Source organism: Falco naumanni, chromosome 7 (genome assembly GCF_017639655.2).
Source record: "Falco naumanni isolate bFalNau1 chromosome 7, bFalNau1.pat, whole genome shotgun sequence".
Taxonomy (NCBI): domain Eukaryota; kingdom Metazoa; phylum Chordata; class Aves; order Falconiformes; family Falconidae; genus Falco; species Falco naumanni.
The window spans coordinates 53736001-53757848 of record NC_054060.1 but is presented as its reverse complement, the minus strand read 5'-3'; the positions used below and the strand labels follow the sequence as shown (position 1 = coordinate 53757848).

Genomic DNA, 21848 nt, shown 5'->3' with positions numbered 1-21848 from the left:
CTATGCAAAGCAAGGTATGGAAAGCCTCATCTCTGTCAACATGGGCAGAGAGTGGCTTCCCATACTGCTGCAGCATAGTCAGCAATGGCTATCACTTGTATCTCTCTGGGTAACTCTGTAGTGCATATGCTTAAAGAAACAACACAAAACAAAAACCAATCCCCCCTCCTAAAAAGACACCCCCCCCCCTCCCTCTCCATAAAACCCACCCCCCAAAAATATTACTTGAGATTCATTTATATGAATTATTAACCATCAAGGACAAACATATTACTCTAGCTCTAGCTAGAAAAATAACATAAGAGGAGAAAAAAAAGCTTTTCTCACATAAACTCTCCTTACGTTGAAAGAGAGTGACTGTGACTATAAGAAAGTGAAAAAGGCTTGGGGACCTCTTTCAGGGAGCTAAAGCACATTTTGCCATAGTACAGCAGGATGGAAATCGAGAGAATGGGGCTGGGAGAGAGGGACAAAGTCCAAATTTAACTGTGTTCAGCAAATTGTTACCAGACACTGCAGTGCAATGATGAGATTATACAAACACCAAAGAAAGCATGAATTAGAGAAGGATATGCAGAGAGGGGTAGAGAAGAAAGCGTATGTGCAAGTAAACTACTCTTCCCATACAGTAATGCTTATTTTTCAGAGCGGACCAAGAGCAAAAGAATTCCTCAACACCTGAAGTCAATGTTTGTAAAAAGACTGAAGAGCAATTCTCTAGACAAGCTCTTCCTCACACTGGTTGAATCATTTGAGACCTACAGCAAGGTGCAGTAGCAATACGGAAATGGTCTGAGGAAAATAAAGTCTGTATTGCTTTTCTGTTCGTATTTTACCCTAGTTGTCACTGGGTCTGCAAACTAATGATATTTAAGGCTACAGAGAAGTAGCCATCGATATTTAAAGCTACTTCCTTTTGGCAGGGTAATTTCCCTGTGCTGGTCCAATAGTGTCAGTCATATGGACAAACTTCTGAGTGCATACAAACAATCCAGGAACTGTTAGATTTCCCTTGAATACTGCTGCTAGTTAATATCTGCTTACAACAGCCTCCAAACATTACATACTAGAGTAATGGACAGTCTGCTTCTGCAGTGTACATGTCAGACTAGTTGCTAATTAATATCCCTGTCAAATCCTGATGCAAAACTATCAGATGCCTGGGACCTAAGCCTTCCTGACCAACCAACATTACAGTAAGAGAAAATAAAACCAAAACAAAATGAACACTCATCATAAAACTAATAAAAACATACACATTATCATTGTAGAAGAATGATGCTTGTGTCATATTTCATGGGTTTTGGCTTCATGCTGGCTCATGGGCACTGCAAACACTGAACTGGAAGCAAACAGTGACAGAAACTACTAGCCACCAGCAACCCCAGGAAGGTTTAATTTTAAGACTGTTCTACTGAAATGATTTTGTCTGTTGATGGCAATGACAAAGAACAACTTCATGTAAGAGAACCACAACTGGTGCCCAACAGAAACAGATCAGAGTTCCTTGTAATTTTCTCTCACACAAGGTGCAAGGAAATAAACAGTAACCCACGCAGAAAACAAGCAACCTGATGGATATAAGCTACTTGAATGTTTTCATTGCTAAAAAGAAATTTCTTTGTGGAGAAATCGAGCATCTCTGCTCTGGAAGATACTCTAAATATGTTTAGAGTCATCAATCCCAGACATCATTTTTAACTAGCAGCCAAAATGACACTCCTACACTCTACCATTGACTAACACACAGGGCAGAGGAAGCCATTAGTCTAATACCTGCCTCCCTTGCACAGAGGTCACCGGCACGGGAACCAGCAGCAAGCTTTACCAAACACACCCACATTCTGGCTTTCCTTTGACAGTGTTGGACAAGAGCTCCCTGCCTCGCGAGGCAGGCAGCAACAAAGAAGAGTCCGTAAAAAACCCCAAACTTGAAGACGAGTATCAGAAATTCAGAGTCCTCACATCCGGCCGGCGGTGTGCAATGTCTCGCCCCCGAACCAGTGTTTGTTCAGTGCTCCCTGCAGACTGGATGCGGCCTGAAACAGGTGGGCGAAGCTCACCTCTGCCCAGTGTGGTTCCTGTTCGCCTCTGCGTTTAAGGCCAAGTTGTGTAGGAAGAGAAAAAGCTGCCACCACACTTGATTTCTGTTCTGCTGATGCTGTAGAGAAGAACAGTTGAAGCAAGGTTATTTATATTTCTAAAATTGCAACATACCACTTCTCTTTTCCAATAACAACTCAGTTACACTTTTCAAGAGCAGACACTTTAATCCCATCAGCATAACAAGGGGGTGCAGCAAGGGATGAGGGGAGAGAGGGAAATGATAAGTTCTCCAGAAATAATTGTAGCTCTAACATTACAAAAAGAAAAGAGCAGACCCTTTATGCATTGTGCACAAGAGGATTAAACTTTTTTTTTTGCTCGTAGGATTTTGCAGAGTTTAGCCAAGTGCTGTTTTTAATCAGATTGGCTTCTGAGCCTTTCAAAAGCCCCAGCTGCATGAACAAACAACCTTCTTCTTTTTTTTTTTTTTTTTTTAAAAAAAGCCCCCCTTCACCCTGAAAGTAAAAAAAAAAGAAAAAAATATAACTGGTGATCCATCTGTAAGTGATTTGACACCGTGAAGGTCAAAGGGTTAATCTTCAATTTAAACCACACTGCTGAGACAGCAAAACTCTGATTTCATCTAGTACAAGAAAACACATTCGTGCACACACACACTCCCCCACCCTCCCCCCATCACATTTTCCTTCCCAGCATCTCCAAGATAATACTGCCCTTTTTATAGCCACTTTTGACAGTAAGCCATAAATAATCAGCCTTGGAGCCCTTTCCTACTGACTGGAGCCAATTAAACCTTAAGCAAGAACATACTTGAAAACACACAAAAAACCAAAACCAAGAGGTTATTTCAGGTCCCATTGTCAAGGAAGAAACATGGGAATTGAGTTTCAGGGGGACACCAGACTATATAATGCAGCTTTGGGGCAGGGACACTGTTCCTTCTTTTGTTATGTGTAACCACCCCTGCAAAAGTGGCTCTGATTATACCCCCACCTTCCCGCACTTTAATGGCATCTCATACAAACAGGTGGGTTTCTCTTTACATTGCCCAGCCTGGGATACTATTTCACCTCAATAACCTACCCTCTATTAGAAGTCAGTCTTTGTTTTCTCATCCAGAATTCCATATTTGCTAAGCAGGACTGATCATTTCTGGAAAACAAAACAAACCAGCCCCAATCTCCACCCCCTCCCCCCACCCCCCTACCCCCCCCACCCCAATCCCCAGCAGACGAGGAAACAGAAGACTGGCTTCCAACAACTTTGCCTCAGTACACAGGAGTTCATAAAGGAGCACTGAAGCACATTATACGAACAAGACGTTTCAGCTCAGATTAGCTCAACAGGGCAGAACACGGTTGCAAGGCATTCTTTATGTAATCACAAATCAGAGAGAGTTGCAACTGGAGTTGGTCTATTGGAGATGTGTCAATAGACAGCTCTGCAAAGCCCTCCCAGGTCATCATTAAATTATGTTCATATTTCAGTGTGGGTAGATCTGTGCCATTTGAATCACAACTACACACAAAACAGGCTTCCGGAATGTGTGTTCATCTTACAACATAGCAGTGGGTCACTTCTTCCCCTCAAGACGTAACAGTTGCCTCCTGGATTTAGAAGAGTTCACACAGATCCCATCACACATTTCAACACCACTGTGTTTTGAGCATAACCCATAGACAGCGACTCTAGAGCCTGGTAGAATTTATTTCAAAGCATTGCTAGGTTTACAGGTGAATTATAAACTGTCCCCTAGGGCTGGGTTAAAAAAACCTCATTTGGTCTCACCTGGTTCCAAAAAAAGCAAGATGCTTTTTGTTTTGTTACTCGCCTCTCAGTATGACCAGGCTTGTCCTTCCTCATCAATCTCCAGAGGTTCTTCTCACCCTCCTTCACAGAGCCACACTCCCAAACCCGCTTGAACATGCACGTGGAACCACAACGTTTACTGATGACATCTAGATACCATGTTTTTATCAAGCTATTACAGCTTAAGCAGACTGCTTCTTGAACAGAGATCTTTGGGTAGCATGTCGATGAAGTGGCATGCAAGCACAATGCTGCCTTCTGCAGTTTCCACGAGTAGGGAACTATGCTAGGAGAGCATGATGGACAAACAGATGCTCTGAAGACAATCTGCTTTGGCAGATAATTTTATTCTCTTGGCAGCCAAGAGGGTAAAGGAATGTCTTATAGGGACTTAGAATGGGAAATGCCAAAGGACATTTAAAAATTGGTATCGAAATCCTAAACTTAAAATATATCTCAGCTTCACTACTGGGCTTTCTTTAATGGAAACTCTCATGGAATTCTGTAAAATGGGTTAATTTGTGGGCAGATGAGAGGAGTCGTGCTGATCTGGCACGCGCAATTTAAACTATTCCACACTGTCAGGGAGACAAACACATGTTAAGATCCCCATAGTAATATCCCACTTCATGTAGGAGGCTGCTTTGAGCTTCTCACACACCCTAACAGGTTTCTAAGTACTCTCTTTCCTAAGTTTTACATGTCACCTCAGAAGAAAAGGGTTACTTGTTCTTTGCAGTGATAGGTAAAAACCATGTTCGGGGACAAACAGTAGAAGGGTTGAGCTCATCCTCCTCCCTGTTTTTTGATGGGAGTGGGGGGGCTTTTTTAGGAAGGTATTGGGGTTTGTTTTTATTTGGTAAAGAAAGAGGTTTAGAGCTTTACTTTAAGAAGGGTTACAGACCTCCAAAAGAACCAGTGGGATATGGTACCACAACTACTGAGAAAAACTCTAATGTTTTTTTTTAGTTTATATTCTACTGTGTTTATTGTACTGCCTCTTGAAGCCATATTTTTCATAAAGCATTTTTGTCCTTCTCCAGTTAAAATGTTTCCCACTTTTCAGTGTCTATGAGCCTAAGGGACTCAAGGAGATTTCCATGCAAGAGCAGAATAGGAATTCTTTTATCCTTGCTTCCCTTTGTTTATAAGAAGTGTAAGATCTCAAATCACTTTATGAAGGACATTGACACCATTAATTTTGTTTTGAAGTAAAAATATAAGAGCACTAGGCTGAGGGCAGGTTTCCAGGGTTTATTCCTCGACTTAGGGCTTGTACTTCCCTGGGTCTGTACTCAGCCAGAATTTCCTTCCACAGCGGTGTAGTCCCACATACACTTTCACTGGCTTGCGTACCGAAGCAGCCTGCTCACCCTGTCCTCACACTGGTGCAGGAAAGTGAACTAGAGCAGGACAATGATCAAGGCCAGAACTAATCTGACAAAGAAGTTGCCTTTACTATTGATCAGGTCATCCTAATCCATCTGATCCATGGCATCATGTAGTCAAGCTGATGCTTGTGCCAGCACAACAGAAAGGTGATCTGAGGAGAAGAGCAAGCTGGGACTGCTTGCTTCAGCAGCAAGCCTAGCTAACGTGGTTTGCAGAGTTATGGCTTCACTTCTGGGGTTGATCTGCTTTCCATGATACTAATTCAGCGTGGGACAAGAGCCACAGAATGGAAATGGTAGCTATTCTTTCCAGTAGAGATAAACAATTTATGGAAAGAACTGTCCCAGCCTAAAAAATGTCCTTTTCACAAGTTTCGGTAGCTTTTCCCCAGATACGCCTCTGCCAAGACCAAAATATTCAAATATTTCAAGACTGAGGGCGTTTTGGTGTGGTAAAATTTAGCTGCCAGGAAGGACAGAAAACCCAGGAGAGTGACTCCACTAATTTGGCATCTAATTTTTTCAGATGTGATACATTTCAAGCAAATTCTTACAGTTTTCTAAGACTCATAACTATTGTGGCACAGATTTATAATTTTCCTAAACTTCACTATGCTGATTTGTCCTTCAACAAAACAATTCAGTCCTCAAGAGTCACTACTGCACAAAAATATCAGGGATGAACACTTTGCCACCTCCATGTGGTGGCAATACAATGAACATTTTGAATCTCCTTTCCCAAGATGGAAAGAAGCCCCTTTTGCCCTCTCTACTAACTGTAACTAAAGAAGACTAGACTTGTGAATACAGTAAGTCAACACAAAGCTGGAAACACATAAAACCATTTCCTATTGCAGCTGCTGCTTTTTGAAGGGGATATCCTTAAGAGACTGTCTGTCTGAGGCATTAACATGAATGCTTCAATGAGTCACAAGGAAAGGCCACTTTACAGGAAAAGTGTCCTCTGCAGCAACAGTATGTTAGTGAAGCCTATTCCATGAACTGTGCTGAACCAAAAGCCAGAATGCTGGTAAACAAACACAAAAAAACAGCAAGACTTTTACTGGAAGCAAATGAAAGAGGAACATGATTGACCTGACATTTATTCCCTCCTCATAATTAATTCCTAATACATGTTTCATGCTGGAAGCATGCAGATATGTGTCAAATAGCACTGCAGATGTCAAAAGCTTTTTACTCCTACCAAGGCCCTTGCATGGGATGATCAAGGGAAGATCAGGACAGGTAACACACCTCAAAGAAAATGTTGTCTCTGACACAGCTTTTTGAACCCTTGTGTATAAATATTTAACAGATTAATAAGATTCACCTGATACATACGTGACACTAATATCCCTCCTTAAAAAAAAATAAAAGAGTATGTTCATCACATACACCTTGTATGCATGTTTGGTACTTTCTTATCACATATACAGAAGAGTACACCTGTCTACACTCTTGATCTCATAGGCAATTCTGACTTTGGTTCATGGCTTCCAGATGGTTAAGGATCAAATTCTGATCCCATCTTAACTAGAAGGATTAAAATATTGCCATAAATGGCACTATTAAAGCAAAAGAATAATGGCATATGTGTACATAAAAACATCATTCTTCCTTTAATGACTAATACATGTATTAGCAATAAGTTGTTGGGATTTTATTTATTCACTGAAAACAAAAATACTTGCACACCAGGAGCGGTTGCTGACTCATCGCTGAAGGCTGTTTTGGCTGCCAGGTGGCTGGAGGCATATTGTGCTACCACAAAATATGCTTTAGCTTAGAAAGACTAGAAAGTCACAGTCCCCAAGGCAACAGAGGTTACAGAAGGTGTCCCCCGCTGGAGAGAGAAATGCAGGCCAATGGAAGTCAAATACAAATCTTTCCAGCTGTGATTCCTAATGACCAAAGAATAATGCATGTGTAAAAGCAGCAGGGGAAAAAAAGGAGACAGTAATAAAGAAAAAACGAAAGAGGTGCTTAGCGGCACCGTGGTGACACAGAGAGGAGGATGAGGATCTTCCTCGGGGATCTGCATCCTTCTGGCTTGCAAACCCCATGGCTCTCTTCTGTGGGACTAAACTTGCGGCAGAGGGAGGTGTCATCCCAACTACTGCTTCCTTTCGCAAAGCCTCCATCAGGCTTTGCGCGAAACAAGATAAGCGACACGTGTGTTTATGGAGAGGATATAACGGAGTGGGGGCAGCAGGAGGGGTACAGGGGACCCCCACATCCCATTTACAGGCTGCCAGCCCACGCAGGGGGGGGCGGTGGCACTGACCCCTGCCAAGGCGCTGGGCCAAACAGCGAACAGCAAGTGTCCCTTGCCCCAAACCTGCTGGGGGCACAGCTGCACAGGTGAGCCCCTTCTCAACTTTCTCGTAGTCAAAAACAAACACACAGCCACTCCGCCTTCCTCCCGGAGCAGGCAGGAAGGGGAAGCAGACAGACGCCATGGCAACAGCCAGCTGACGGCAACCTGGGAAGGGCAACCACCGGCCACTGCGTTCCCAGGCCCCCAGCCTTCCCCTCCTGCACCCCTGGGGGGCACACCGGCTTGTTTTCCATAAATAAAGAGTAAATCAGGGTCTTGTATTTCCATAGAGCCACACCTGGTACCACTCTCTACCTGCGGCACAGGGCCAGGGGCAGGATTTGCCACCATGCTGGGGCAGGAGGATGAGGGTGCAGGAAGAAATGCCCAGATCTCGCCCTCCCCATGCAGAAGACACACACACAGAGCCACAGCTGCTGGCAGCGGGGACAGGCAGGTTTATTCCCTCAGCCCCCGAGCCTGAGCTGGCAGAGCTGCCTCACGGCTCGCCCCCCTGGTCGCCCAGCTCGGGCGAACCCGCCTTCCCTCTGCGCGGGCTCCCTCACCCCAGAAGGGAGGTGCTCCCTCAGCTGCTCACCGCGCGGGAGACACCCCCTAGTGATTACAGCCCACCTCGGGGTTTGGTTAAAATAACACTTTAAAACTTTTCCACAAGCCAACATCCCGGCGGAGGGGTGAGGGGGCGGCGCAGGGCTCCGGCCCGCGGGGCGGGGGGGGCCGGCGGGCAGGTGCAGCGGCGGGGCCTGCGGGCAGAGCGGCCTCGTCAGCAGTTGTGGTGACTCAGAGGCTAAATTTAGAGCGCGATATAAACACCGCGGCGGGGCGCGAACGCTGCCCGGCAGAGCTGCTCTCACGCACAACCCGCGCCTCCTCACCCGCCCGGGGCTCTCCTCAGAGAGAGCCCGCAGCCCCCGCCGCCTCCTCAGGCCTTACACCAGGAAAAACCTAACTGGGGTTAAAAGAAGTTGCCTCACTGCTTTTATTTTTAGACCACTGTTCTTTGTGCTGTGGTACACTACTCTGATTCCTTTGCCATTGGCAAGGGCAACTACCCAGGAGAAACAAAAAAACAAACCCACCCCAAACAGAGGCTATAAAAGGCTAGCGGGACATTCCTCCCCAAAGGCCTGAAACAAAGGAGGGCTGCAGTTGGGCGCTTGCTTTCCTGTCTTTCCACCATAAAATTTAATTCAGTAAAAGAGAAACATGCACACTCCTCACCATAAATAATCGGTCCAAACATATCATCATCCCCCTCAGAGATGGCAGTATCTTAATAAGATCAACCAGCCTAAGCAGAGGACTGGAGGCAGAACGACTGGGTTCCAATCAGCGATCCCTGCATGATCTCAGACAAGTTATAACCTGCATTTCCGAGTCTCCCACACTAAAAAAGAAGTGGGATATCACCACAATTACTTCTTAATTGAAAAGTAATTTCTCAGCTGTCACACTGCTACAAACAGAAAGCACGTTAGTAGCACTGCCACAGTGGCTGGCATGGTGCTGTGGGAGCCACGGAAACGCAGGAGAGCCTGCAGAGGCTGCTGAGGTCATACAGGAGAAGCAGTAGCACTGAACACTGTTTACATCACACAGCAACATAACAGGTGACGTTAGAAATACTGCAAAACAATTCTCTTGCACTGTCCCAAAGACTTATTTCGTGCTCTCTAATGTGGGCAACCTTGGTGTTTTGAGGTTGTGGCCCCACTGCCTTAAGCCACTGCAGCCCCATGTCCGGCAGGGTGGCAGGGTGAAGGATTCACAGCATGCTACCACACAGCGCTTGCACGGCTCTTCTGCCACCCAGCTCCCTTATCCTCCGCCCACTTCCTCTACCAGAGCTAGGCAGGAAGTTTTGCTTTTTAAAGTTATCCCCTATTTTAGGCAGTAACAAAACCATGATATATTTAAATCTTTTGTCAGCTGAAAGCGTAGAGAAGAAGCACAGATTAGGCTGGTATAGAAGTTTTGTGGGTTTTATTAAACCAATATGCAATGTTTGTATGTGACTGTTGGATCAAGAGTTTGCGTAGCCCAGCCTCCAACAGCAGCCTTACATGGCTGCCCGAGGAAAAGCGGAGGGTGAGTACATGCAATAGCTCCCCCTAATACTCTTTCAGCATGTAACCAGTTTGAGCTTCGGACTTTCCGGGTCAGATCTGGTTTCTGTTTATTTAACGTCTCCTTCAGTGGCTATAAACTTGTCCTGATTCCCCTTGAACCCAGATAAAGCACTGGGATGCAGAACATGCCTTGACAAGGAGTTCCACAGAGCTACCTATTGCACGGCAAACTACCTCACTTACTTTGACCTGGCTCCTACTAGCTTGACTTGATTTTGCCTAGTTCTTGTACTGGGAGAAATTAGTCTATCCATCCCCTTGATGTCACTTTTGATTTCTGTTTAATATTGCTACCCCCTTCCTTTGTGTCTTTTCTAGGCTGAGCGGCCCTAGCGCATTTTTCCATTTTTAATATGGAAGTTTCATCATCATTCTTGCCTTTCTCTGAACCTTTTCCAGTTCTGCTGCATCATTTTGGAAGAAGGAAACCAGAACTGTATGTAACATTCAAGATATGGGAGAAACATGGATTTATACAGTGGCATAACTACGTTCTTGTTCTCAGTTTCTTTTCTTAACATAACAAAGAATATAATTTCAGATCAGATGTGAAAGGGTCCTGCAAGTTTCTGTTAACCTAAATGTCAAGTAAACAGTTCCACAGGCAGCAGGATTTCAGAACAGGTGTGAGGCAAGGGGCAACAGGTTGCTGTGTCATTTGTATGCATAGGGGAAGGTGCACTTCCAAGCACACCTCTTCCTTCAATGTCATTTGTCAAAATGCAAAAAAAACCAACCAACAAACACAAACCAAAAAAAAACCCAACAAAAAATCTAACAGTAAGCAAAAGAATCTGTCTCCGCTTTATCAAATCAAGTTTCTGACTCCACTGACCGTGAGAATTCCTCTTGCCCCAATGGCACCCTCCATTCCTCAAGCCTAGGATTCCAATTCCATAGACCTGCAAGAACTTTGCCTTCCATCTCGATCTTCTCAACCTCACGCCCACCCTACCCCCTCTCTTCTAAACTGGGCTCACACCAGGAGTTCTCTGTCTGGTACTCTCCCTCATCCTGCTCCTGGCACCCTCAGCTGGAAATTCAAGTTCTGCACTGATGGGCAACCCGCAAACAGCAGAGCTGAAGAGAAGCCCCACTGCTTTGCGCAGCAGAAGCAGAGACCAGCAAGCACTAGCCAGCAAAGAAGATCCTGAAATGTACTGACTTACTTGGGGAAAAAAACGAAAGCACTTTCCCAAGTCTCAAAGAGACTGCAGGTACAAATAAAGTACGGAGCTGCCGGTTGTATGGGCTCAGCTGCAGGACTGTTTGAGGGTCTCTCCATTACATTATTAGGAAGCTTTTCTGAACATTTTTCCTAAAATGTAAAGCCATCATAAAGGACAGTTTCCAGCAAACAATTCCAGTTTGAAAAAGCCACTGTTAAAAAATCCCCTGAGTGTCCTCAATAAACAATGGAGAAAAGCCTGATGGAGCCTGGACTAAATGATACACAGGTAGCGCTGCGTGCGCCCACTCTCTCATGCCGACAAGCTTCTGACAAGAGACACGGGCTCCCTGTTGCATAAGCAGAAGTGTCTCAGAGGAGGCCTCAATAACTCTCATGAGAGACAGAGGGGAAAAAATATGCAAAATGTAACAAGCTTCACTTTCAAAGGAAAACAACATTTCCTCCTGAACATTTTCAGTGTCATTAACTTGAGGCAAACAGGTACATGCCCAGCCATCCGTCCACAGCCGGTGTGGATGCAGGCACTCAGGCTTCACAGGCTGCTCGAGCCCACTGTAGTGATGGCGACAGCTACTTGCTGAACCAACTGGGGAATTTAGAGCAACAGTTTTCTATAGCTAGATCCATGGAGGCTTTTTGAGCATGGTCAGCATATCTAAATCAACTGCAGGATCCCTGATGTGTTGGAAAGGGGCTTTGTTGTTGTTTGTAATGCACTTATTTACTCAAGAAAGCTCAGCTCTGATTCAGCATCTGGTTCTCATTGAGGCTCAGCTTTTTTCAAACTGAGCTTTCCAGATGGGTTGACTGAAGCACAAGGAGGTCAAGAGACTTGTCTGAGGTCATACAGCAAGTCAGTGGCTCTGCTTGGACCCAAGCCCAGAACTGTTCAAGGCTACCACTCCTTGGCTCTTAAAGAGACAATTTTCTCCCCTGTGAAGTGATCTTATCACCATGAAGAAGAGATGTGATAAAAGCAGTCCCCTCAAAGCTGCAGCCTGCTTAGAAAGAGTTATTTTATTTGGAAAAAACCATAGCGTTCCAAGTGTCTCGACAGATCAAGTTAAACCAAAGGGGTGTGATACTGATCCAGTGTGTCATCCACCCCACTCTTGTATAACCTCGTGCTCCTATGGGGCAACTTTACACCACTGCTGCCACCATCCCTAGTTGTCTACTCGCATCCCATCTAGCAGTGTGTCACGTCATGAAATACATTGTCAGTTCAGCACAGGTTGAAGCTCCTTCTCTGGGTGGGGAAACTCCAGTGCACTTGGGACCTGAAGCAAAGTCCAAGCACTTGTTGCCACAGCCCAGACATGTGGGGCACAGGCTGCACATCCCAGCCGACCGACGAGCAGATCCCCTAAGATCAGCTCTGTCCTCCATAACCTCAGAGTGCATTCTTTAAGCTCAGCCACAGCTCGGCTACAGCAAGCAGTTTGCAGACCCCATGGCAAAGGCACACTTGCTCCACATCAAGGAGGTGGCAGGCACTGGGTTCTCCTGCAGAAAGCATGAAGCCATGCTTCAAGGGGTCTACCTTTGTTTTCCTGGGGCAGGGTGAGAAAAGCATGAGAGGGAACATTGCTGAAAGCTACACAGCCACAGACAGGTAAGAGTTACTAATGAGCTCAAGAAAACACAGATGGGTCTCGAATGGCATTCTGCAGAGTCCTTTGCAAAGTGGATCGACCTGCAGTAGGCTTGGCTACTTTGGAACACAGAGTGTTGCTCAAGTCCTTCCCATAATAAATTCAGCACCTTAAGGAGATGAAAGCTGCAGAGTGCTAGGGAATGTTGCATTATTGCTCTAGCACTGTTCTAAGCACAAAAAAGCCAGGTTTTAAACTACTGTATTCTGTTTAATATATTAATAGGAAATGAAACCCTGAAAATTATGTACATGCCAAAAGCAAGCATAGGTGCGGCCAACTTTCTTATTCGTACGAGATGCATACCCAAAAGTCTTTTGTATAGCCAAGAACCACAGAATAAATACCGTATCGTTCCAGGAACCCAGGGAAGAGATAACAGTGACTCTCCAGTGTTCCTAGTATGGGATGGGGTTAGACCATGCACGCAGCCCAGTCCAATGACAACTCAGTGACGTCAACCTCAGCAGCTACTGCCTGTTTGGTTCTTCTCTCAGCCAGGGATGTACATTAACCAGTGGCCTTTGTGTCAACACAGCCTCACTGCTGCGGTAGCACAATGGGAGCCATACCTGAACTGCTGGAGAGTTTTGCAGAACTCAAGAGCCATGAGAGAGCAACTCTGGAGCTAGCTGGATGTACTAGTACAATGCTGAAAGCCTTTCCTAACTCCCACTGAAAAGACACATATGTTTTCTTTTCACAGGTTCACAGATAAGATGTTTTTTAGGCTCTGAAAAGAGGCACAGCTTGTTGAAAACCAGGTTTGCTGTCTCTCAAGACTTCACAAGACCACACCGGTGTGACTAACTTTGTGGTATTCTAAATCTGATTCAAGACACCACTCTGGAAAGCTGGTTTTGACCAAATGTTTGAGAGAAGCTGTAATGGGGCATCCAAATCAGGGATTAGTTTCACAGCAAGATAAACGACAGCCCAGTTTTCCATGTCTCAGAGACTGCCCCTTCCAAACCACGACACATCGTGAACCAGTTGACATATCTCCAGCAGCAGATTGCTTGCTTGTTCAGCAAGAGGCTGGGAAGAGTCACCGCACACAGGACAGAGGGGCTTCTGCACGGAAGATCTGTGCCAAAAGCCAAAGGAAATCCTCCATGCAGGGCTGGGAGGGAAGGGATCGGGCATGACAACAAAACACTCCACGGGGAACAGTGCCTTGGACAACCAACGTGTGGCTCAGTACTCAGTTTTCCTGACAAACAAGCAAGAATCCCTGAGCAGATCCAAATGCCAAGGCCTATCCCAGGGTCAGGCTGTGGAGAACCACTGGCTGAACTACTCTGTCCTCGGGTGAAGTTTTCGGGTTGTTTTGTTTTGGGTTTGGTTTTTTTTTTCTGTTTTGTTTTCAAATTTAAAGGGCTGGACGGCTGCCCCCCCTCACCCCCCCGCCCCTTTACAACTTGTTGCTCTTCCAGTTCAAACAAAGACAGCAGAGCTCCTCCTCCGCTGGCGGGCGGTGCGGGCGGGCGCTTTTGTTTACTACGTCGTCCACAGGCTTGGCTGACAGGCGGCGGGGCCGGGCCGGCGGCCCTGGCTGCGGGCGGTGGGAGCCCCCGCGCCCCGCGGCCGCAAAGCGCCCGACCCCGGGCAGCCGCGGCCCGGAGCCGGTTTGGGTGGGCATTCCTGGATGCGTTTCCAAGGCGCAGACACCAGATAGGTGCGCTCCCCCGGGACGCAAGGGGTCGGGTTACAACCAGTTCCACCGCTTCACTCCAGGGCTCCTCCAGCCGGATGGCTGACGCCCCCCCCCCCCCCCCCCCCCGCGCCCCTGCCAGAGCCGGGCTGGGGGGAGCAGGGTCTTCAGCTACCGCTGGCAAAAGGTTACAGCACTGGGGAAAACCCCACTCAGCCACACACGACACAGGCTGAAAATCTGGCGGTAGCTCGTTATTCCTGCAGTTTGATACATGACATTCATAGCCCCATCTACATTGCTACGGGCTAATCCTCCTGTTACAGCTGCTTCAGTGCTCCTGCTATTTGGAGATGAAGAGTCCCAGCATTCTCTCATCTCTCTGATGACACAGAGAGAACCAAACCTTGGCCCAGCCACAAGCCACTCTCTCTGACCAGGGCGGAGATCCTCACCTAACTCCAAGAACTGCAACAGATTCCACAGTCAACAGACACCGACTCATTTGGAGTGAGACAAGCTTTTTGCCCCTCTCTGAAGTCAGCAAGTGTCAGCTTCTTCACATGCAAGCGGATACACACTCTCCCTGTTGGGCTTGCACAGAAGTGGGGAAGTGCTGCCTACTGCCAAACCTCTGCCAGACTCTGCACGGGCTGGGATTTCCATTTCATCTGTACTTAAGGGGGAAGGAGGGCAAAGAAGAAAAGAATCAGGGAGTTTAGGGGTGCTGGGTTTATTTTGTTTCTTTGAAGAGCAGAGTTTCTTCTTTTCTTTTTTTTTGTATTTAAGAAAAAAAAATCAAGATTCTGGAGTGTGGTTTTCAGACCTGATGACATCTTACAGCTGTCTTTTGTTGTGAGGAAGTTAGTCACAAGTCTGATAGGACTGTCTGACACAAGAGTTGTTAGCAAGTCTAGCATGATCTAAATATACTCAACAACATTTTAGAGAACTACTCCTAGACAACAAGGAGCGTCAGAACAGACTCCAGGCTTATTGTCATTTCTGAGATGAGGAGCTGATATAAGCCAGACATGGTCACTTGGGCCACTGAAGAGAAGCCACTGGCAGTGAGGAGACTGGAGAAGAGTAGTAAAAGGTACAATAAAAAGCAAGGGGGAGAACGCTGGGGAAAGCCTCAGTGACCCCGATGCTGATGAGCTGGAAGAGCTGGCATAGCAGCAGCTAACGCAGAACAGCTACCTTCCCAGGCAGTAAATGCAATCCCACACATCTTCTCCCTCCACCTGCTAACCTTTAGGAAAAGCCAGCAGTCTAGCCTAAGCAAATCCATCATGATACTCCTACCATTTTATCGCTGCTGGCAGTCTACTGCCTTAGACAACAGCCCGCTTAGCTGATGCCCAGAGACAGTCTTCTTGAGCACCACTCTTGGATAGTTAAACCCCCACCTTTCCCTCCAGAGACACCCTACCCTCTGTATGTGGAGCCGGTGGAACTGGTCAGCAATGCACTGCAACTTCCGTGCAATCTGCACCTCAGCACGTGCTTCCCGCTGACCTTCCTGAGGCTCCTCTTGGAGATGCGGATCCAATGCAAAGCCAACTGGAGGGACGTGTAAACGGTAACCAGCATTCCCTACAAAACAGATCAGAAGAGTCATTCTTCCAGCGCAAAGCATAGCTCTTCTACTCAGTACACTTTACAGAGGCAAGAGCTGCACATAATCCTGAATTTTTGACTTGTGTTAAAGCTCCTGAACGCCAAACGATGACTGTGCACCATAAGCATGCAGTAAGACATTTGCTCACTTTTAAGTAGATTTATATCAATAAAGCAGAGCATTGTGCTGCTTCCCATAATCAAATGACTGGTAGGATCATACACACTCGGTTCCTTTTGCTCGTTTATAGTTCAGCCAAGTGCTGATTTTTTTTTTTTAATGACAGGTTTGCAGTTTTACAAGATCTCTGCCATTAAGTTGTCTCCCATTAAAGGTTGCTGTATCTTTTCCGTCAGACTTTTCTCAGTTCTCTGGCATTTAGTGGGACTGATTAGAATTAAAGCTGAATCAGATACACAAAGCTGAGTTGTGTCCCACCAGTTACTCGTAACATACTGGATGGATATGCTACTTATTCAACAACTTTAACCCCAGTAAACAGCCTAAAAGCTGTCCCACTAAGTGTAGATTTTTGCATTTCCCTCTCTCCACTGAAAACTTCTAAGAGTCTTCCCATGTGAATGAGACCACTAGAAGTTAAAAAATGTCAGCAAATTGTAGGATACGAGGTATGGTGAGAACTTAAACATCTAGCAGTAAAATAACATGTGACAGAATAAAGCCAAAAACAGAAAGAGTGGGAATATCAAAAACAGCAGAAGCAATAAGCAAGTGCCTGGTTCCCACAGTGGACAAGCAGGGGTAAGAAAATACATGTTATCTTTTCTGAGGGAGTAGGACCAAAGCAAAATAATATTAGTCCTTTAATAAAATGCCCTAACAAAAGAAATCTTGCTTGATTGGGCAAGTGCTAAAGGGACAGTTTCCTTGCTGCAAAGCTGGTGACACTGGAGTGCTCTTACCATAGAAGAGTCTCCGGGGCTCTTCAGTGACTCCACAAGGCAACATAACATCCTGACTGGAAGAGGACGGGCTGAGTGTTTGAGTTGCCTTGTCCTGCTGCTCAGGATGCCTGATACCGGGACCACAGCAGTGTGTGAGGGGGAATAGTTGAAACCTCCCCAGAAGGCAGCTGTAGGACTGGTTCTGTGTGAAAATGCCAGTTGCAGTCATCTCACCAGGCTGACCTGCAAGTCCAAAGTCATCAGAGTGAAACACGTCATCGTCCAGCCCATCCAGGCTAGAATAGTCCTCTTCCAGGTAGCTGGGGCGATCCATTGCTCCTGCAATAAAGAGACATTTGAGAAAACAGCTAAGACACAAAAACATTGTCCAACAGAGAATGCTTTCTGCTCCAACAGTAAAACACAGCAATTTTTTCCACACCTTCCCGCCTCCCTCCCTTCCAACACTGCACATCTGCATGGGTAGGAGAGGTGAATGCCTTTGTGGCGAAGGTCAGGGCTTTGTGGAAAGTCCTCGACTGCTGGGCCAGAGAGACACAAAGTTCACACGTCTAAGAGTCCACCCACAGCTCCAATTCCACAACTGGTCACAAGGAGGGAGTCAACCCTCAACCTCATCAGGTAGAAACTGAAAAGACATTGTCTTAAAAAGCAACCTCAGTCCTTCAAATTGCCCCATGGCCATTCAGCTTCTTTGGGGTCTGCTTTGCTTTGGCCTGCTTTGAACTTCATGGTATGCCCCATTTGCTTTTCCCCCATCTATTACTTATTGATGGAGAAAAGCTCTTGTAATCACAAGGCTGCAAGGGCAGACCTTTAAGAAACCCCAGTGGCTGCAAAACTCAAAGAGCTGGCAAAGCTATTTCTGTGAAGCTCTCCATAACTTCTTCCCTGTAAGGGCCAACTTTCCTTTCAACTTATCATTTCTTCCTTCAGCTCAACTTAAAGACATGTCCCAAACTTGGCAAGAGAGTCACTTCATTACCCCTCTTACCATGTCAAGCCTAACATGCACTGTCAGTACATTACATTAGTTCATTCTATTACTAAAGAAAAAAGATTGCTGGTGTCATTGTTGAAAGCAGGACTTCCGTAGTTGCCATCATAAACTCTCCTGAGCTCTGTTGCAGCACGAAGCTGGACAAATATGGTGGAAGGAAAAAAAACCCATCAAACCCTAAATCACTATTTCAGAGCTGTTTGCAAACATATAGCAATTAGATTTACCAAAAATGCCACAAGTCCCTTTACTGTTACCTGTGCATCTAACCCAATTGGAAGACAGACTCCTAAGAGATCCATCTCCAGGATTTCCACCCAGTTCCAAACAAGGCAGTGAAATTCAACTCTTCATGTCTCTTTCCTTTGCTCTGGTTTGCGAAGCATTTAACAGAACGGAAGACTAGCAAGAGGAATTTCAGGCCTGAAGGAGACATTAATAATACTTTTATGAGGATGTGTTCAGCGCTCCCCTTGGTGCTCCCATCTCCCCCCAGGTGAGCAGTGCTCACACCACCAGCATGCTAGAGGAGACAAAGGGACCGAGCAGTGCAGGAACTAAGTGAACAGAGCTCTAACTTGGGGCCACTACCGTTATTGAAGTTGTTGCATCTCAGCAGTTCCCTCAGCTCAGCCACAACTCCCAAAGAAGAGTTTGCAGAGCAGAACAGGTACCAGCCCCATGGCTGGTCCGGCTCTGCTGGATGACAGCAGTGCCACTCTCTTGGCACAGCACCCGTAACATTCTCATCCACAGCTTAAAGCAGCACACCCAAAGGAGTTACAGGCCCCGAGACACAGGCGTGGACGGTGTCCTGCCAGCTCTGTCGCTGGATCGCGGTCACCTGACAGCAGTGCAGGACGAGAGCGTATTTTGCCTTTGCAGCAAGATTTGCCAGACCTCATCTGTCAGAGCCCCGCTGGGACACGGGCATTCCGCGCCAGAAAGTGCGGCAAAGGCGCAGGCTGGCCGGCACACCAAGCCCTGAACAAAGGAGGGTTCAGACAGCAAGAGGTTTTACTCGACCTCCTGCAACGGGGGCCGACTGTTCCGCACAGCTCTTGGGAAGTGCTGGAGAGAGAATGCCGGGGCAGCGCTCCCGCAGAACCCACCCTGCGACTCGCTGAAGTTCCTCCCACCACCTGAACGGGGAGCTCACGCTGGAAGCCGGGGACTGCCGGAGCCGGGGGCGGCCCGGGGGGCTCTGCCAGGCTCCTCAGCACCGTGCGCGACCCACGGCCCCACGGGCGGCCAGCAGCCCCCGCGGCACCGGCCGCTCTGACAGGCGGAGGGCCGGGAGCCGGAGGGAGGGCTCAGCGCACACGTGCGTGCCAGCTTCCCAAAACAAAGCTGGCCGGCCCCGCTCCGGCGCCGCCAGCTGCTTTTAACTCTTCCCTCTCCGGGATCCAGCCCCGCAGATTTACCCCCCGGCCGAGGGGTTTAAACGCGGCTCCGTCGGGCAGCGCCGGGGGACAAGAGAGCCGAGCCTGCTGGGGCGGCCCGGCAAGGAGCAGCGCTGGCCGCTGGTAACTGGCCACTGCCCGCACCAGCGAGCCACTGCCTTCCTGGCGCCCGGAGCTCGCTCCCAGACCGCTCGCTTCCCCCCGACGCCGCGGGACCCCGGGCGGGAGCCGCCTCGCACTGCCCAGCCGGGCCGGGGCTGCCCCAGTGCGAACCCCTTTCCCTGTCACGATCGCGCCCGGCCCCGGCGCCGCGCTGACGGCAGACCCGGCCCAGAAGGGGCCGGCCCACGGTGGCGAAAGGGCTTCCCGGGCACTCACCGAGAAGCGGGACGGGCGTCCCGCGGGGCCGGGGTGTCCCGGGAGCCGCCGCCGCCACCACCGCGCCTCCCCGCCGCCAAACTGCCGCCAAACTGCCGCCGCCGCCGCCGGGCGGACCGCGAACAGCTGACCGCGGCCCCGCCCCCGCCGCGCCCCGCCCCCGCCCGCTGGCCAATGGGCAGAGAGGGGCGGGGCGCGCCGCGAGGGGCAACAGCGGCCGCCGCCGCCGCTGCCGCCACTGCGCGGGGGGTGAGCCCGGCCCGACCCGTGGAGCGGCGCGGGGCGGGCTCGTGGCCGCGGGCAGCCCGGCCCCTCGGGGCGAGGCCGTGTGTCACCCACCGGCTCCCCACTGGCAGGCGCTGGCCGCGCGCTGCGGGGCACCGGGGACTCGTCTCCTCGCACATCGCTGCCGCCTGAGGAGGGAGGCGGAGGGGAGGGCCCGGGCCGGCCGCGCAACCGGGGCAGCCGCCCTCGCTTAGAAACTGCCGTTCCGTCCCCGGTCTTTGCGGGAAGATCGGTTGCTGCGGCCCGTCTCCCGGGCGGGGGCCTCTACCTGTCAGACCCCGGCGGGGCCAGCTGCTGGGCCCGGGACCGCGCTCCGGCTGGCCCCCGGGCCGCAGCCACCGCCCTGCCGAGAGCCGAGCCGGCGGTGCGGCTGCACTGGGGCTAGAACTGACTGACTCCAGCGAGTTATTTTCCAATAAAACTCTTATTTCTTGGCTTTAAGTGACTTTAAAAGTTCCCTTTGGCTTGTCCAGCCTGACTGTCGGGGTGCGAGGGCCCGGCAGCACGCTGCAGCATGCCATGCGCCTGCCTCCTTGCGTGCCAGGAGCACACAGGCCCGAGGGGCTCAGAACAGGCACAGATTCCCGGTGGTGCCTTCCCTGAAGCCCCTGCACCGTGAAGATCAAAACAAAGACACGAGCCTCGCACCCCAAACAGCAGCTGGTGCTGCTTGCCCTCACGCTGCTGTTGTTTTATCAGCATCCCCTGAAATCCATCACAAAATCTCACCCAGCCCCTCAGCGCAGAGCTGCGCCCTGGCAGGCTGCTTGTAAAACCTACACAGCCAGTCTCTTGGAAGGGAGGTTTTAAAACCCAGCTGGCAGCTGAGTAATGTTAATTGCTGTCAGGTCTGCCACACCGTTATAGAGGTTTGTAACTTAAACCCAGGGGAGGGGCTGGATTGGGAACCACTGCTAGCAAGGTGAGGTACTGTGGGTTCCTCGTGTCTGTTCTTCTGGCCAGGCCCTGCAAGCCTCTCCAGTTAAATGCCTCAGTCGCTGTGATGTGGGGTGAGGTATTTACAGTTGCCATTAATAGATTAACAGGCTAATAATGTGCATCCTCTCCAAGAAGCCATTTCTTTATGGTTCTTGTCCAAGGCTTAATTTCTACCCTTTTATTTGCCAGAAGGGTTGAGCCTTTGCTTTATTATGAAGAGATCGGCTCATGTTTGACTTGTACCTCACCACCAAGTGAGAAAGAAAAAGGACTCATTTCTTTCGTTTTCAGTAAGGGCCAGGATCCTCAATTAATTAAACCTCGTTGTCTGCTTTTGATAGTCAAGGGAGTTGAGAGTAGGAGGGAAGAAGAATGCCATTTTAAAAAAGAAAAAAGGCAACAAAAGGAATTTTGTATCTTCAAGATGTTCACATTTTATCACACTGATGGTCAGGCCCTGGCAAAATGCCAGCTGCTGGAGGGCTACTTCTAATTTGAACGTGCATCGCTATAAATAAAAAATGAATGTGCTATGATTCCAACCACTTACGTCTTCCAGACTGAGTAATAACTGCCTGCTGGTTAGGCTCATTAACAGTAAAAACAGTACCTGATCGGCTTTGTTTTCATCTCATTGAGCTGCAGTTGGGGCCACACTTTATATCCCCAGAGGCTGCGTTTTGGGAACTCCTACTGTGTAGAAAATGTATGGAAACTGAAATCTATGTGTATAATCAGGCTGGATGGTAAGAGAGCTCAGGAAGGATATTTGTGCCTTTCAGTGATTAAAAAAAAGATATGGCAGCATTTCTAAGAGAGGGGACTCAGAGGGATTCCTTGAGGAAATTAGACATTGTTAAGAAATGGCTCCGAGTAAATAGACCGAAACCAAGACAGAGACAGTGAGTCTGAAATGGAAAATTGTGAACCGGGGGCAAGTTATACCACCAACCTCACCGTGCTCTGCCGAGAGAGTTTCTACAGTAGCATGGAGACAAGCTTCTTACCTGAGAGCAGGAGCCCCAGGGACAGATACTCTGCCAGAGAGTTTTTGCTCA

At 48.3% G+C, this 21848-nt stretch overlaps 1 protein-coding gene across 3 annotated transcripts; it reads right to left on the bottom strand.

Moving 5' to 3' along the window:
• Nucleotides 1-212: 212 nt before the first annotated feature.
• BMF (Bcl2 modifying factor) lies at nt 213-19663 on the bottom strand. Of its 3 annotated transcripts, none has more exons than XM_040601835.1 (5): nt 19567-19663; nt 18043-18208; nt 16783-17103; nt 15671-15834; nt 213-2161 (listed from the first exon to the last, which is right to left on the bottom strand). In XM_040601835.1, the coding sequence occupies exons 3-5, from the start codon at nt 17096-17098 to the stop codon at nt 2060-2062; spliced, it is 582 nt and encodes a 193-aa protein (XP_040457769.1). In that variant the 5' UTR covers nt 17099-17103; nt 18043-18208; nt 19567-19663; the 3' UTR covers nt 213-2059. The 3 variants fall into 3 exon arrangements, with proteins under 3 accessions (XP_040457769.1, XP_040457771.1, XP_040457770.1); XM_040601837.1 differs by having other exon boundaries at nt 17008-17103; XM_040601836.1 differs by lacking the exon at nt 18043-18208.
• Nucleotides 19664-21848: the final 2185 nt, after the last annotated feature.

Coding starts and splice junctions, on each gene's coding strand:
- BMF (XM_040601835.1), bottom strand. CDS start 17,098: ATGGATCGCCCCAGCTACCTGGAAGAGGACTATTCTAGCCTGGATGGG. Junction 15,835..16,782: donor GCCCCGGAGACTCTTCTATG/GTAAGAGCACTC, acceptor TCTGTTTTGTAG/GGAATGCTGGTTACCGTTTA. Junction 2,162..15,670: donor ACCGGCTCCACATACAGAGG/GTAGGGTGTCTC, acceptor TCTTCTCTACAG/CATCAGCAGAACAGAAATCA.